The 18,032-nt window shown below is 47.3% G+C and overlaps 1 protein-coding gene across 3 annotated transcripts in view; it reads right to left on the bottom strand.

The window, feature by feature from the left end:
* LOC144147917 (ubiquitin carboxyl-terminal hydrolase 20-like) overlaps window positions 1-18,032 on the bottom strand; it is a 73,412-nt gene that overhangs the window by 33,632 nt on the left and 21,748 nt on the right. For 2 of the 3 annotated variants that reach the window (XM_077679596.1, XM_077679597.1), the window contains 6 exons: window positions 15,776-16,015; window positions 13,196-13,393; window positions 9,647-9,831; window positions 7,250-7,400; window positions 6,283-6,397; window positions 1,330-1,395 (listed from right to left, as the gene is read on the bottom strand). In XM_077679596.1, coding sequence (XP_077535722.1) covers window positions 1,330-1,395; window positions 6,283-6,397; window positions 7,250-7,400; window positions 9,647-9,831; window positions 13,196-13,393; window positions 15,776-16,015 — 955 coding nt within the window. The remainder of the gene's footprint in view (window positions 1-1,329; window positions 1,396-6,282; window positions 6,398-7,249; window positions 7,401-9,646; window positions 9,832-13,195; window positions 13,394-15,775; window positions 16,016-18,032) is intronic. The other variant, XM_077679598.1, reaches the window with a different exon arrangement.

Raw genomic sequence — 18,032 nt, 5'->3', positions numbered from 1 at the left:
TGTACCCAGTATCGACTAATCAACTAGTCCAACTTTCCGTCCTTAACTTGATGATACATCCCCTGGTTTTACGACGGATCACCGCAGTCCCGGCAAACTCCCCATAGACACAATGCATTAAAATCCCAGATTATACAATGCTCGGGTGCACACAGTCCGCTTCATACGGCAGACCCTGGTGGGGGATAAACCGGCGTTTTTCCCCAGCTTTAACGCTGCTTCGTGCCAACCTTTATTTCTTAACCCCCGTTTTGCGCTGCTTGATGTGCGAAGAAACAGTCCTCAGCTGGCCCGACCACTTGCTGAACAGACTCGAGCAAGCTGGCGGGTACTGGCGGGTAGGCTGCGGGAGCCTTCGACGGTCCAACGCGACAGCAGACCGCTGATGCGCCAACCACGAGAAGTCAAAGTCTATGTACCCTGTGGACCGCCAATTTGATGCTACCATCGAGCCGACAAATGTGAAAACACGCACGTGCAACGCTATACCCCTGAGTAATGAACGAAGTCCCGCTTTCCTCGCCCACTTACCCTCCCTGTATCACTTGCCTGCGGCCTAGGCCACTCCCTCACCTTTTCCCCTCTCGTATTGCTCGGCCACATCGGCCTTCCCAGCTTATCTCGCGCGCACGCAAGGCACATGGCGCATTAGCGCAGCCGCTGCGGGAGAAGGGAGGTGGGGGCACAAAATAGGAGGGTTTTTTTAGGAACTTGGGATTTCAGTTAGGGGTTTGCAAGTTACACGAGAATGCGCTAAATATAGTAATTTAAATAAGTCCTTAGCCCATCTGTTGCGTGAGACTGTCTATTAGGACGGAATTTGCCTGTACTCTGCTGATACAATACCCTAGTCATACGACACTTTTGCGTGGTCCCTTGAAAGTTGTATTATTGGGGTTACACTGTATTACACAAAATAGCATAAATCCCACACTTACGCTAGTACTGTAGCTGTAACTCACTAGTAACTCACTACTGTAGCTGCTAGTACTGTAACTGTAACTCACCGTGAGCTCAGCTCCCGTAACAGTTCAACATTTTCGAATTAACAAAGAGCATTAAACAGCACCCTTACACCAAACTGAATAGATATGATAGGCATTTCCTCTGGTTAAACTGGATGGGTATGACCACTTCATCTTTTCTGCTACCAATACTGCGGCAGCGTGACTATACTGGAATAGTATAATGTGGTGGCACGTCCAAAAGCCACAATGTTTTCAGACCGGTCAACTGCCGCTGACAAGCTCACACAAAACTTCACAGCAAAAGGCAACCTCTGAGAGCACTACGTTTCCACACCACACTGAAAGTGTCATTGATACTCACAGCCGGCTGTTCCATGATGGCAGATGACAGCCATTAGGTCATACATGGTGGCAGCCCGCGGGCACTCTGCAAAATGACAAATGCTTCACAAAATTAATTGCACACTCGCAACGCTTCACAACACTACTGAAACCGGCTATGACTGCACCAAATACACACTGCAGCGGCATGAGATGGCTGAGGCATGCTGCCACACACAAGATTGTCGGCTTGATTCCCGGTCACGGAAACTGTGTTTATGACTGAGGCAAAATGTGACAATGCCTGTGTGTGTGAGATTCCAGGGCATGTTATAGAACACCGAGGTGGCCCAACTTATTGTAGCCCTTTGCTATGATACAACTCATTGCCTGGTTACACTCAACACTTTGCTTAGCAGGGATTGGCAACCTTTCGAGGCAGAGGGCTGAGTTGCATGAGGCCAACACGGCGGGGGCCGGATGGCAGATCGGGGAGAGGAGGGGACAGGACGGGGCTTTGAAGACAAAGAGAAAAGTTTCGAGAAATTGAAAGAGGTGTATAAAACTTGAATAGAAATCATAATCATCTTTATTTTCAGCACGATTGTCACGAGCTCCGACCCCATTTGAGGTCAAAACTGTCATTTCGACCTTCAGATAGGAAGAAACAAGGGAAGGGGAAGGGGGTCTGGTGTAGTGCCGGAGGCCACATAATACAGTCGAAACCCGCAATAACGAAACCGCCGGGGAAAGCAAGAAAATTCGCTTTTGCGGGGATTTCGTTGCCGCGAGAATGAAACATAAACGACCGGAAAATTGGCCACAAACCAAAAATTTATTTCCTAAAGTCGGTTATATTACTTCGTGAGCCTTACCTTGCAGAAAACGTCACAGTTCAGCTATCACTGGACAAGTGGTTCATTGCGAGTCGTCGTGCGCGCCCAAGAACGAGATCGTGTCAAACGCATCCAAAACATTCCGTAGGTTCACCTTCTCTGCACGTTTTCCGCCCTGGCCCTCGGCACCGAGTACGTTCGATCATGCAAGTGGAGTCCAGCTTCTTCTGTTTACGAACTTTGCCAGACACAGTGGCACCTCGTTGCACCAATACTGTTTCCAAAACTTAGTGAGCACCGCTTTCTAGACGTCCAGAAAGGTCACAGCTGTCACTGTTTTGTTTTGCGCACGTGCGCCATTGAAAACTGGTGGGATCCTTGCTTTTCAAAATGGTTGAGCTAGTTGCAGGCGTTTCCAAACTCGTCGGCGCTATCCTCCCTTGGGCCACTGACTTGGGCGCTGATGGCTGCCTTATCTCGTAGCAATAAAAACCACTTTTGGGCTGGCGAAGGCATCTTACTGAGAGCAAACATGCCAATCGCCACACACAAACAACAAACACACGCGCTATGTTCAGCGGTAGTGGGCTAGCGTAGCCCAAGCCGAAGCCGCGACTTGAGTCACCATGTGTCGCCCCCTGGTGGTGCCGCTGCGAGGCTGCCTCCACGGCCGCCGGCTGCGCGGTCTTTTGTAAACAAATATGGCGGCGGCCATGCAAACGTGCTGTGGCTGAAGTTTACGCACTTTGAGTCCAAAAAAAAAATGCACTTGAGCACTTTTTGGATACAGTTACCCTCCAACGGGTAGGTAAAATGGCGACCAAACTTGCACCGAATTTCGTTAACGCGGGATCAGTTTCCGAAAACGTTTCGTTGCCGCGAGATATAAAATACATGGGCGTCTATGGACGTTCGCCGGGGATGCGAAAATATTTCGTTGCCGCGGGAATTTCGTACCAGCGGGATTTCGTTATCGCGGGTTCTGACTGTACTGCCCCGCAGGTTGCAGACCCCTGCTTTAAAGGGGCCATTTCCAAAGGTGGCTGTTTCAATCGCGCAATCCCTAGAGTACCCTTTCATGATAACGTATACCAAATATTACACCTCTGCGTAAAGCAGGGGCCGCACAAACACACAACAAAGACTCTTTCTTTCTTGCCTTGCTCGCCTACCGCTTCCTCGCCACCACACTGCCGTGCTCTGACGTGCGGAAGAATGCTTGTGACACAGTCTCTATGATGCATAAAGCACTGAACAGTACAGCGTCGCTATGGGTGGGCCCCTTTAAATGCTGTATCCAATCAACGTTCCCAGCTCTGGGGCAAACGCGGGTGCGTGCGGCGCTCCTGCGCCGGCGGCACGGTGTAGCTCAGTAGGGACGAATGTCGATCGTCGCCATGCGCCACACGATCTTAGCTGAGTTTGTAGATATAGCGCGTCGTTTATAACGTATGGATAACACTCAACAACACGGAGAGTCTCTGCAGGCGGAAACGCCGCTACACGCGCAGTCGGAGCAAACACCGGCTTGCACGGTCGAGTGGGAGCCCACACCACTGTGTATGCACGACACTGCATCCACCGCAGTAGCTTAAACTTGTCACCGCCCGCCAGACCGGGACTATTGCTGAAAATCAGTTTATAAATGCGTGAGAGGGGTTGAAAGATTGCGCTGGTGATCGTCGTCGGCGTGGCTTCGTAAAGCAGTGACTGTATAACTGTGGTGATGCTATGCCTTTTCCGAGTGTCTGGGCATGGCCTGGGCCTGAGAGGGACCTGTTCGCCGCGACAGCGCTGCATGCGGAAACGCTAGCGTGTCGCTAGTAGTCGGTGTAAATCTTCGATTACTGTCGTGAGCGAACATGTTGTGCTTGGGACCCGCCTATCTGGCCTTCCCCCTACTCTAAAACCGACGTGCCGATGCGACCACAGCCGACGCGAGGAGCTGTATTAGTTCGACCGGGCCAACCGGCACCACTCCGCAGTTGCAGGAAAAGCCTGCGCGACGACTGCTTAAAAAACATTATGGCGTACCGCCGAGCGGAGCCAATGGCCGCACACATCTCGAACCTTGCCCTGTTTCTCTAGGTGGTCTTGCGCCTGGTCGGTGACGTCATCGCTTCCACAGTGCTTTGGAGGCATGAGGGCAAGGGCCTTATTGCTGGCCCTTTTTAATGAACGATAACTCGGCTAATACTCAACACTTTTCAACCATTTTTGCGGCAGGACGTTGCTTGGATAGTACTCCAGCGATTGCGCACGTAAAATCGCAACCTTTGGTACCCTGTTTAGGGCCCCTTTAGAGGATCCTTTCAGGGCTCAATTAATGCTTCCTCTCGATTCTCCATGCCTGGAAGTACTGCGGAAGCTGCCACTTCTCTAACTTGTGCTCTCCGGGACATTGTGAGCAAGACCCGATCCTTTACATACACTGACACTGCCTTGACATTCTTCTCCGTGAGCGCATGAAACTATCAAAACTAGGTCGCAGGTAGCAGCGATATTGGTACTGCGATGACGATGCAGAAGCACCAATGAAGACTGCAGGAAAGGGGAGGAATCTCTTGGAGACTGGTTTCTGAGCTATCTGACTTATGCAAAGCCACAATGGTTGGCAACCTTATGTAAGGGCTGGATTCACTAATTTACCATCTTTGAAAAGCGTTTCAGATAACCAAAGAACTGCTTCACAAGATTTCTAAACTCAAAATGTGCCAATGATGCCAGCTATGGCCCTGTTCAGCATTGTATGATTAGGTTTGCTGTAATCATCTACAGTCATTTAAGCTTAAATTCAAACTGTGCGGGTTTTGTGTGCCAAGCTATACCTCGGCTATGAGATGCGCCTTAGTGAAGGACTTTGAAATAATTTAGACCACCTGGGGACTAACGTGCACGCAAATTTTGCCAAACAGTTGTTTTCATTTTTCACCACTATCAGAAAAACGGTCGCTGCAGTTAGGATCGAACCTGCACCTTGGGGCTCCACAGCACAGCGCCTTAGCCCCTGAGCCACAGTGGTGGGGGTGGGGGCATCACCTCCTGTATTTTGCAATGCTAATGCTAAACACATCACCCACTTCCCAATGGGAGTGAGTGGTACGCCTGCGGTGCCCACATGTCATCAGGTGGGGCCCTGAGATTAACCAGGATCACTCGACCGTAACTGAATACGACAACGGCTAGTGCCTGGTTGCCAAGGCAACTGATGTTCGACATTGCCGAAGTAACGGCACTTTCGCCAGCGTTAGAAAATGCAGACCCGCTGCGGAGCACATTTCACCAACGTTGCCGCTTTCCACCATGCGTTGCCCCGAGATTAACTGGTCACGTGACTAAAGCACTGGGAAGGCTAGAAATTGGGGGAGAGTGGCCGGAGTAGAAGGAGAGGGCTTGGTTGGCCGCTCGGGGCTGATGTGTTTGACATTGAAAAAATACAGGAGGCGATGGTGGGGGTCACTGAAACAAACTGTCACCTCCTTATTTTCGGCTACATTGCTCATGACAGCCTATGTCACCAAATCGTAGGTAGAGCCTGTTAAAAGAGAAAGGAAACCTTTGAGCATAATTTTATCATTGTAAAAAACTATTCTGCAAATTAGGCAAAATCTCAGAACATGGGCTCTACACTCGCAATTTGAGCGATTCGAGAATTAACGCGTTCCGGAGCGTTCCTTAAAAAAACATATTTTATAAGGCTGACCACGCAGCACTGTAAGCAAATACTGGAAGAAATACAAAAAGGAAAGTAAACCTTGAATACAAAAGAAGACAAGGGCCCAAATTAACAACATGCCATATTGCATGTGTACTACACGTTTTACACACCCCTTCTTTTCTAGAACCATTATTCATTGGAGTAAACTTAATAATACACGTTTTGCAGCCTTCTAACTCTGATTCAATGAAAGCCCAAGTTTAATAAGTTCTACGTTATTGTACTGTTCCCATTATTGCTTAGTGCTGAATACCCCTATTTTACTCTACCACTGCACCACTGTTTGCGTACTCCTACATCATATGCGCTGCACCCACGGATAAATAAACACACACACAAAAACAAAATAACAAGAGAAGAATGTAAAATCAGTGTAAAAGCGCAGCGACTGGTAATAGAAAATCTTGCCGCTCTATTTACGCAGCCAGTTGCTACTGACCTGAATGCAAGAATGGTGCCATGTCGAGGCCCTCCAGCGGGAAGGAGACGTAACTGCTGATCTTGCTTGAGAACATCACCTCATGCCGAAACCGTTTCAGGTGAATACACAGCACCTGCGCATAAGCCGACAAGCATTGCTTCAGAAGACTTGCAACACGGGGCCCACTTTTTGACCAGCTTGGTGGGCCCAGCGATTATCTAAGCACTCACAACAGTAAAGCCCCAGTTTTATCCCACTCGAGTATTCAGGATTATTGTTGGCATCAAACAGTCCAAACATGCCACTGAAAATCACTACCAGGATAGGGACACTCGATATAGTAAGCGAAGCCCAACCATCCGCCACTGTTAATGACGCCAGGCCACACATCGCTGTTTTGTTTCCATGACCTGATTGTGCCAACATTAAGTACATAGCATATTTACCCAATTCTAACACGCACCGTTTTTTTTTTTTTTTTTCGGGAAAAACGGGTTTTAAAATTACATGCCCATTTGAATTGTGTACAAACAAAAACTGCTCCTCAAATTTGGTAGCAGATGTTGCAGCACTGCTTTGGAGCAGTTTTGATGCAATAATGCATTTTGAAGCAGGATGGTAAACGAAGAAAGCCAAATGGTGCAAAGCTTCTACCCTTGTCATTAAAATATTTTTTTCTACGTGGATGGCAGGCCCCCTATCAACATTCAATTAAACAAGCACGACAACGCAACAAATACACTGTGGCAAGTGGCCCATGAGCAAAAATTCCAGGATACAGGATACAGCCCCACGAACTCCTTTTCCTCTTCCACCAGCCTCTCCCAAGCTATTTCAGTTATAGCCCTTTAAGCATTCTCACCAGTACCAACAATACCAGTGCCCAATAGCTCCAGAATAAAAGCAATAACAACGATTTGTCTTATGTGCTAAACTGTCTCATTAATTATGCTGAAGATGCAGGAAAAGTGACAGGTACACTCACCTCTGGCAGCTGCAGAACCCTCGAATACTTGATGCCATTTCGGAGCTTGCAACACTTGTCACAACTGTACATGTTGTCCCCCTTCAGCTCATCTGCCGAGAAGAAAGCAGCTAAGCAGTCTTGAAGGGCCACACCTGGGCCCCATAACCACCTGTGCAGGGGGGAGAGAAGAAAAAAAATAACCCCTCAACCATTGGTATCGCTGTGAAAGATGCACAGAATGCGTTCTTCTTAGTCAACACAAAAAAGGCTTTCAAAGAAATGGTCAGGGCAATAAATGATGTCGCTTATACGAACAGGCAGCCGTTACATACAAGCGAGGTATTTCACGATGCCTAATCAACACAAAAAGCCATAAATTTGCCCATTAAGAAATGGCTCTACACCACAGGCTCATTTTGAGAAATCACTAATAGTTCAACCTCATCCACCACACAAAAATCTCAACCGAGCTTGTGACGACGTTACGGACCCTGGCGTGTTGGAAAGTTGCTTTTCCTTTTCATAGCCCAAGCAACAAGCAAAAGATAAAACATGGCTGACTATTACTATACTCCCTAATGTGAAATATGTTCGCAGCGCGAACTGCAGTTTTCTCGGTCATGGAGCATAGCTGCTGCGTCCCAGGAAGTGATCACATGATCAGCGAACGCACGGCGGCGCATGCTACTCTGCCATTATCTCACAGTGCGTCACTGCCGTCGATCATGTTGTAAATCATGTTTGAACTCCAGGGGAAACGTCATGTGGTTCGGATGAGCCATGTAACGCGGAGGACACCTAAGGACTGGTGTACGTGCATCACGCAACGTGTGCTGGGCTTCTGTGGCGCGGCCTCTACACACTGCCTCCTCCCCTCACACTTTCGCCATACTTTCATCCTCTGCTTTCCTGCGGGCTCATATTCAGTGGCATCTTAGTGCGGTTATCTCTTAGCGCGTCACCGCCGGGGAGCGTCTCACGCCGCCTCGGTGTACCACCCTCCCCCTTCCGTTTTCCTTCTGTCTTTGGTGCTTCATTCGGTTAGGAGGTTGGCCACGCCGTCAAAGCACAGTAGCAACGCTTAAGTGCTGCGCACTGGAACACAGGCCCAATCTCAAGCCCCATAGCCCCATGTGTCACCTCCCTCTTATTAGTCCTTTGTCTGTTATTTGCACTTTTCCTTGAAGGAGCCATGAAGAGAAAATGCAAGTTGGTTTTATTCGAAAGATTTCGTGTTTTATAGTGCCCCCAGCGCTTGTCCAGATACAAATGGTGCTTTATTCACTGAGAAATTAAACAATTTAGGTTAACATTTTGATTTTCCCGCTAAATCGTGCGTTTTCGTGGTCCCAAGTGACATCACAGGAACCGACCGCTCTGCAGCCTAGAGTACCTTCATTCACGCATCCGCCGTACGGGGCAGAGACACGTAACGCTGGCGCCGCCATGTTCGGTTGCTCGCTCGCAAGTCATTGTGTCAAAACCGCGCTAAAATTATCGCCGCAACGCGGTTTACTGAAGAAGTTTGAATCATATTGTCTGTTTCGCGTTGCTAGGTCTCGTGGGAAACGAAAAGAATAACGCGTTGAGCCCGTTGGCCCAATTGCGGCGGCACGGGACCGTTCAAAGGTTGTCTCCACCCTGTACAGCGGTGTTGGTTTGTTCCCGCATTTCTTTACGTTCCGTAACCTAGATGGCGCCACCATACCGTGGCAAGCGTTTGGTTTGTTTTTGCCCGCATTTAAACCTGGCTTGTTTTTGTTCTGGGAGAAAATTTTCGTTCCCTGAAACAGTGCTCGCTCGACAAATGGGGTCACGTAAGACACCGTTGCTTGCGTCAATCGGCCAGTGTCGTCTGAGACAACCCCAAGCCCCGTAGTGCTGTGCAGCTAAACCAAAGCATGCTGTGCGCAGTACGAACAGCAGAACGCATCAGTACTTCTATGTTTACATGTTCTTTCGTAACTTCCACTGTTTGTCCCATCGTTCTTATTGCTTTGTAAAGAATGTGCCCTAAATTTAAGCGCAAATCGCTCGTTCGTCTAGTTTGTAAGCTCTACCTAATTTGCGTCTGCTTCTGCCAGCCTCCGCCAATCGCAGAGCTTAGCTCATGTGACATCACAGGTTCTGTTGCGGGAAATGAGCTGGTTGGTCGCATGACCATTCTCGTTTTTCCTAATTATGTAGCTTATTTGAGCGAAGTTTACGTTAAAAGTGGTGTCAGTATGATTCTAACGAGACAATCTTTTGAATGAACCAAACTTGTGTTTTCTCTTCATGGCTCCTTTAAGAACACCCCCAGCTTGTGGCTCGAGATATAATCTGCTCTTGCGCCACACGCCAGCGTCCTTCCTCTTGTCCTCCTGCCCTCCCAAACCTGACCCAAAGGGGGGGTGAAGAGGCGCTAGTACTTGCCCAAAGACCCAGGAGAACATGCGTCCCAAGATCCAGGAGAGCCAGCCCTGCTGGGGCTCGAGGGCGCCCCGGGTGTGGGCCCCCGGGACGCCGCTGCTGCCCTGCGCAGCGTGCAGCACCGCCAGGTGGTCCCGGCCTGGGATGGGCAGCGACAGGTCCTGGAAGGTCTCCCGCGTCGTCGACACCTGCACAGGGAGCCCCACGTTCGCTCACCACACCTTCGCCGCCAACCAGAGAAGGCGGCTTTCCCAACAAAAACAACCTCGGCCATCAGTGGTACCACACCGCGACTCCCGAGCGCGAAAACGTGTTAGCACTGGCAGCAGTACCAACTGCCGTTACAGTAACAAAAAGGAACATGAAAAATGTAGTGGAAGTGCCATAACAAAAATAAAACAAAACAAAGAAAGGCAGCAGAATAATAAATATGACAGTGCACCCTGTGTGATTGTAGATGTCAGTTTTAATAGACCTTTCCGGAAAGTTGCGCGCGCCCCCAAACGGCGGCCGCAAAGCAGCCTGGGAACTGTGAGCGCCGCAGCAGCCGCCGCCGCTGTCCCCCGGGCCGCCCTTCATGTAGCTCTACCGTGCTGAACCGTGCCGTGCGCGACAGCGCCTGTGGAGGCAGCATTTGTTGACGGTGCAGCTTCCGCGTTTAACATTGTGCGATGCATGCAGAACATCTGCTATCCTGGACAGCTGTTTTGATAACTGGCTTCTTTTTCACACTTCAGCATTCTTACCATAGCTCGCATTTCTTCAACAAACTGTTACATTTTGGGGAGTTGCAGTGTGCATCCCATCGATTCATGCTACACTATGTCTGTATTTGTTCCAAGTACTGTTGCCTAAAAGGAGGAAAGTCTTATTGTGCAATCCTGAGCTCTTTTGCGTTTTTCAGCTGTGTGTAAATAGGAAAATAGAAATGTTTATTTCAGTCGAAAAACAGACGAGGCAGCTAGTATGGTATCATTACAATAAAACACACGTACACTTTTATTCCGTTAGCAAAACTAACCAATGCCGACTAAAAGGTAAAACTGTTCAGAGGGCTCTAATACAAAACACGCATAGTTGACATTTTGCTTATCGATTGAGAAGTGGTTGATGTGTGAAGTTGTTCGGGTACGTAGCAACAAATTTTCCATATCTGGTTTGGCTTGTCAGCCATCGCATTTGGGAAAACATACCACAGTATTCTCACGTTCTTCACTTCTCGAATAACTCGCTCAACGTGTTTCCTCAGTTTGGCGACCTGCCGTGTGCGTGTTTCCTCTGCTACTGTCAGTTGACGCCGACTATTTAACATGGGGGGGTCTGTTTAATTTAACGCCAAGTTCACGGACCTCATCTTCGATCAAGAATCCTGGGTCAGCTATGACGAGCTGTCTAATTGTTTTCACAAAGGAAGTACACCACACCTTAACAGTGGGAAATAATAATTACACAATGAGCGACCGAAAAGAGATAGTCGAAATGCTGAACCCACAACAGCAGAAACCCCGTTCCTCCAATGCCGCAAGAAACGGTCTGCAGGCAGTCGCTGTCGTTGGAGAAACCGCATCGTTGCCTGCTGGAGCGAAAGTATTACCTTTTCGCCCTGTTACGCCCTTTGTGCTAAAATTTATTACAAAACGGGCGTTGATTACTCTGAGCTGACAGGAGTATCTCGACAGTGCGACATATCACTAGTTCGTCTTGGATGCCGAGCTGGAAGCGGGATGGGCGCTTAGGAGGGCGACGTTTCGTTCACTTCGTGGCAGCTAGGAAACAAAATATATAAAAAGAGTAATTTATGTTCTAATGCTGGGATTACCTGTCTTTACCGGAAGACACCTCTCGGAGAAGACCCGGTGTCGAAAAATGGTTGCATACGGTCCATGTAACATTTGCGTCTGCTCGAGTTGACATGGGTTCCACATATCCTGTGATGCTCGGACGGCTCCCACAAAGAGCATCGGCCATCACGACCCTGGCGATTTATCCGGTGAACCCATTCCTTTTTAACTTTCTTGTCCTTCGGAAACTTGTGCAATGAAACATACCGGTCTCGTAGCGTATTGTTGTCCCAACCGAGCACACAGCACGTTTGTCCGCCTCCTGCAGCTTCCTTGGCGCCATATTGTCAGTATCGCGTAAACTACAAACGCTAAGACAGGTCGTAAACGAGTGTAGCTTTACACAGGCGGAAATGCATCACGAATAACGTGTGCACACGATATGGGCTTCTTCGTTTTCCCACTCCGCTCCCCACGGGCTGCCGGAAGCAAGAGCTGGTTATTAGTATTTTTCTAGGGGCGCTAAAGTGTCACATTTGTTTTCAATTTCCTCGTGTAGAGAAATTTCTGTTTTCCCGCGGGCAGCCAGAAGCGCGAAGACGCTTTTCAACTAACTGGCAGCAGCTGGTTCCACTCTGCACGCTAGCAGACGACAAAAAGTTATGTGGTGCAGGCAGTTTCAGAGGGATGCGGAGTTTATTTCTTATTTTGGGTTCTACGGTTTTAAGATGTTTTAACTGATGCGCAACATAACTTTGCAAGCACAGCATTTCACTCTACTTAAACTTTGTCCTTTGACGGGCTCGCTTCACGCACGCGGCGCGCAGCGTGACCACCCCATCGCCGCTCGCCCTGCACGCACGCAGTTCCCATGACGCCTTGCGTGGGCCCGCCAGGGGAAGGAGCGGCGCTGCAGTTTCTGGAAAGGTCTATTGCGGCACCTCCGCAACTGTGGGCCCTTTGTGGGAGAATGCATACAGTCTCCCTCTCTTTGCAAACATGAAATAGGTTTATAGACCTAGACCTAGTAAGTCCTAGACACCTAGTACGAAGTACAGGTAAACCTTGTTATAACGAAATTGAATGGGCGTGTCGATTTGCTCGCTATAACCAATATTTTGTTTTAGCCATAGTGAGCATTTACCGCAAATATTGTGCCCTGTACTTACCCAAGACAAATAGCTGGCGAAACTGGTTCCCGCCGCATGGCAGTACCCAACAAAATAACCACATTCCGGAGACAAAAAGGAAAAGTCACGCATCTACTCTATTGCATATTGCAGTTCAAAATACACAACCCGTATTTCAAACAGACTTTACTGCAAATAAGTCCGCAATTGGACGTTAATGCATCTTTCTGATGCGAACAAGGACTCGCTCAGCTTCGTGCCCGATGTGACGGCTTTTATCATAGCCGCCTTCTGGTCTAGCATTATAGGCTGTAATCAGATAAGGAAAACATTGACGTTTTTATCATTTTTTTTTCTCTTTTTGTTACTTTTGTTTTGTTTTGATTATTTTTATAAGATTCGCAATAAACCTGTTGTCTGAACTTAATACTGTTGGAAAGACGAATCCTTTCTCTATCATTTCATACCTTACACTTTAGCATCAGTCATTTTCTGTGGCAGGAAAAAAATATTTCCCGGACTGACCAATAGCAAGCGATTTTCCCACGGTCCCGGAAGTGTTAAGCAGTGGCTGCAAGAGTGTGGGGAAGCATGACTGACAGGGCAACGGTGCACTGCAGACATTAACTGCAGTTACTCACAGTGTCACAGGTGAGGCATTGCACAGAGCTCAGGATGCGGCCATCGAAGACATCGGAGACGATGCTGCAGAGACGGTGGGCAGCGGCCATCTTGCGCGCCCGGAGGCCCTTGCTTCCACTGGCGGATGTGGACTCCATAGACGGCCAGTCACCACCGGCTTTCTCTTCCACCGCGGCCATCAACCGAATGCCCTCCTGCTGAAAATAACAGGCCACCCATACATATAATCGGGACTGGCCAGCTCTGAAGAATGCGGAGGCCACACTTGGAAATAATTTGATAAAATGGCGGAACATGTACGCATTTAGGCAGCATTAGCTTTAAAAAAAAAAAAAAAAACCAAAGTCCCATTTTTAAAAGAAAGATGGTTAAAACGCAAAGCTTTTCCCCATGCAACCTGAGTCAAAGCCAAAGTCCAGAATTTACTCTCCCAAAGTCCGAAATCTAAGCTGCCAAAGTCCACTTCAACTAGGCCAAAGTCCAAAGCCAGCATCCAACCCTACATGACCAAAATCCAGAGCCAAAGTCCAACCCTGCTTGGAGAATGTATTTCATCATCACCTATGCTTTTCTGCTGTGTGTTTAAGGTTGGCTTTCCTGCAGTGCATTTCGTACGTACGCCCGATGCCATCAGCGAGGCACAGCAAGCTTCGCTCTAACATTCTCTACGACAGTTCCCAATTTTGGATGCCTATCAAGGCATCAAAAACTGGGAACTGTCATAGAGAATACTGTAGATAAATCGTAGAAAGAATATCATAGAGAAAATCGACGGTAAAAGCTACCAAGCTTTCCCATCCTTTTCACGCATCACCAAAGATACATGTAAATCCAATATTGCACAAAACAGACTAATGTGCACATATTTTCCACTTTACACAAAAATTTACTGCCTAACGTTCAAGTTTACAGCCCCTCTGACCTACCACAGCACCAGCCCTTTGTTAAGAAGTGCCCATAATTACACATGCATTGTTAAAATTGGTTCCACAGAAGAGTTTATTTCGAATCTGAATAGTATTTACCACAAAGTTGTTTATGCTCCTTCCCCCAAACCCCTTTTTTTGTTTCCGGTTCACTTGCCCCTCAGAACATGCATAAGAGCAAAACAACCAAGCCTTGCAATATAAAAAATTTTTTTCACTAAATAGAGCTATTTTTCTGTCTACTTATGCAACTTTTTATACTCAGTTTTATTTCAATCAGTAAAAAACATTACTGCTTGTTACTTTCATTACCAGACCATGCAGACAAAATACAAGTTTGTTTTATTTGAAAGATTTTTTGCGTTTTATAGTGTCCCCAGCGCTTGTCCCGAAGCAAACGAAGCTTTATTCACTAAGAAATTAATAAATTTAAGTTAAAATTTTGATTCTCTTGCCAAAACATTGTTTTCGTGGCGTCTGCAACGATGTCACAAGAACAGGTCTTCAAGCGAAACCTAGTGTTATCGTCAGTCCTCCTACACTGCGCCACCATACCGCGCTGGGCCGTTTTCTGCCTTTCCTTTGCTTTTGACCGTATTTGCACCTGGCATGCTTTTGTTAAGGCAGAAAATAATAGTTTCGTGAAATATGGCGTTCACTCAATAAATTTAAATTTGGTCACGTAAGACACCGTTGCTTACGCCAATCAGACAGTGTCGTCTAAGACAACCCCAACCCCAAACCTATAATCCCAAACCAATATCTTAGTAATGATTTTCATGCTACAGGGTGTTATGCCCCATCAGAAACTTAATAAAACAAGATGGGTTGCATTAGCTCTCCTCAGAGTAGTAACTTAAATGAAATTGCCCTAGAGGCAGACCAAGTGACATAGGTTTGTGGTTTCACTTTCAGAATTCTTTGGCTCCAGCCCTTAGTTCGTTCTCTTTTGGTATGCAAGTCTCATCCACAATATTCGACAAAAGAATAATAATAATAAAAAATAAATAAATGAAAGCTCCAGATTCAGCGACCCAAAAAATCCTACACTTAAATTTCGCATTATGTAACTTCTAACATGTACAAACACAAAAACAAGTTCAGGTGCTTTTCTTTGTTTTTTTTTTTTTTCATGTGGACAGAAAAAGGCACCAAATGCCATGGTGCTTCAGCCTAACCATCATATTAATTTGAGCTTGAAGAAAAAGTGGTCACAAATATACAACACATCCCATGCAAGCTATATTTTTAAATTCCTTTTTCATTACCTCTTCTCAACAAGCTGACAACTGGTACTAGTTCGTACCTGAGCCAAAAGCACCTGTTTAGAGCCAACCGCAGCTTTGATCAAATAAACTGTGCTTCACCTTACGACAAGCTTACAATTTTGCTCCAAGTCACTCGCAACATTTGAGTACACAAGTTCATACTTGTGTGTCCTGGTCCTTTTGACTAACTCAACTTATTTTGACTGCTATCCGCTGCCATTTAACCTGAACTAATGCTGGCAAAGAGAAATTCAAGGTGAACTTTTTCTGATCTTAACCTTACTATGCCTTAGCAGACTTTTGATGTCTAGGTGTGGCCCCACAATACAAGCGCAAGCCCCGCTCCTGCACCTGTGGGAAAAGGGCCCCGTCGCAGCCGGCTCACCTGCCCCCCGTGCGACCTGAGCAGCAGGTCCTGGTCGTCCCCACAGGAGCTCTTCTCGCTGCTAAGGCCAGAGTCGCACGTCTCGAAGTCCTCCTCGTCCTCCTCGGAGAGGCTGGACTCGGAGGAGTCGGCCGCCGGGGACCGGGGCCGGCCCAAAGGCAGCCGGGCAAAGGCACCCACGGGGGCCTTCAGCTCCTCGTGCAGCTGGTCCAGGAAGCAGCGCAGAAACTCCTGCGCATCCTGCATGCCCCAGCCTTGCTCTCTAAGCCTCACACCTGGTGGACACTGGGTGGCCACGTGAACAGTGCCAGCTATGGATAGTTCTTGCGCAGTTCCACATGACCGACCATCAGGCCACATGAACGCTTGCCACATTTTATCAGAATAAATGCAGTGACAGTAGAAATGCATGCACAGGATCCTTTGTTTCTAAAGAAAACTAAATACTAATGTCCAATATTTGCCCATTCAAGCCAACTTTACCCTGAAATTTTATCAACGTATTTAAATATCTATGGTCCCAAAGTGGGGCTGTGGCCTGAAATGAAACCCCACCTATAAAGATTTGAATTGGCTATGAAAGAATTCCTGCCCTCTCATTTATGGCTAATGAAGACTTGCACAGAAGTGAGTTATGCCTGGTCATGCCTCAAGAGGAATGCCCAAAACATAAAAGATCTCGGAGAAAATCTGCAGGCACCATTACTCTGGTCCGTAGCAAATACCCCACTGATGTTATTCTTAACCAGGGTGTCTAGCAAACGGTGCAGGTCAAATTGCCCGACTTTTCCAGGTTTTTCCAGACCATGTTAGCTGAAGTTCCCTCACTGATGCAACGGACACCATTTTGCATGATTAACATTGTCTTCTTGCCTTTTCATGCTTACGTGGTACAGGTTAAACACGCTAGCAATCCACTAAATCTAGCTGCCCTGCAGACTAGCCATTGAGTAACAATAGCAAACATCAGCAAATCAGCGAGGAAGAGGGTTCAAGGAGAACTGCTCTTTCAGATGACCTTCTTTTGTCAAAAGCGGCGAGTAAAGCAGCCAGAAAAATTCAGAACATGGCCCCCTGCATTCCAGACTTTGAACTAATAAACTAATTGGACAATATATACATTCTTCAGCGGCCTTTATTTGCTACACACGTAGACAAGTTTTATAAATTCTTTTTTTTCTTTTTGTCCTTCCAATGTCATGTTTCATTATGTCAACTATTGGGTTATATGGAACTTGTCTTTTTTTCCCTCGAGTCTGGTATAACAACGTTTGCCTACGGAGCTTAGTGCATGAAACCTTAATGATAAATGCTGGTATGTATAATCCAGAATTTAGTTATAAAAGATGCAGTTGTTTAATGGAACCCACAGTTTCAGAAAACACAGCTTGACAAAGAACATTGTCCTGCTCACTTTCTGTATAACCTTCATGCCCCACTGTGCCTCCTGAACCATCAAGCACTTATAGTCTACGCTCGTTACAGCGGATCCGGCAACAACGGACTTTCAGTTACAACAGACCAATTTCTGTTGGTTTGTCTGGTCCCCATGCGTTTTAAATCCACTCTGCTCATAACGGACCTGGCTATAGCGGACTATCGGCTACAACAGACTAAATTTTAGGCGAAAATTGTTTCGACTGAATGTTTATAGCACACTTCTGCGGGGCCAGCACCCAATATGCTTTTTCTTTGTTTAGTTTGGCATGAAAACTGTTATGCCTGGCAAAATTGCTAGCAGCCGGGTCGTTGGTGCAGCCAAGCCAAGCCTGTGCCAGTGGCTTTTTTTTTTTTGTGCGACCAGCGGCATGAGCGGCAGGATAGCTGATCTCCCCGTCGGATAAATTAAGCGTAATTAATGGTGTCGAACATGGACAAAAACAGGCTGACATCACCAGAAGTACAGGCCTGTCTAAGCAGATGGTCTGCTCTACCGTCAAGAACAAGGCCGTTGCCGATAAATGTGACTCCGGTGAGATTGAAAACAGCGCTATCGAATACACAAAGTGGTGCACCTGGAAGCGAGTCTGCCCTCGTCAGTTTTTTTTACGTAATAAAAAACACGCGTTCAGTGGAGTTCAGTCTTTATTATTCCCACACATGCATCGTTCCCGTTCCTTTCGGTAAAAAAGGTAAGAAATGTCTCAAATGGGGGGGGGGGTTGGTTCTGTGCAATCTGCCGGTAACCGTTCACAGTCCAGCTGGTTTAACTTGCGATTTCACAGCTGTTCGTCATCAGGTTACATCTACCCACCGC

The sequence above is a fragment of the Haemaphysalis longicornis genome, unplaced genomic scaffold (genome assembly GCF_048455015.1).
Source record: "Haemaphysalis longicornis isolate Haplotype H1 unplaced genomic scaffold, Haemaphysalis longicornis Haplotype H1 scaffold_1, whole genome shotgun sequence".
Taxonomy (NCBI): Eukaryota; Metazoa; Arthropoda; class Arachnida; order Ixodida; family Ixodidae; genus Haemaphysalis; species Haemaphysalis longicornis.
Note: the sequence above shows the minus strand (reverse complement) of the source record. Positions and strands in the feature narration are given on the sequence as shown.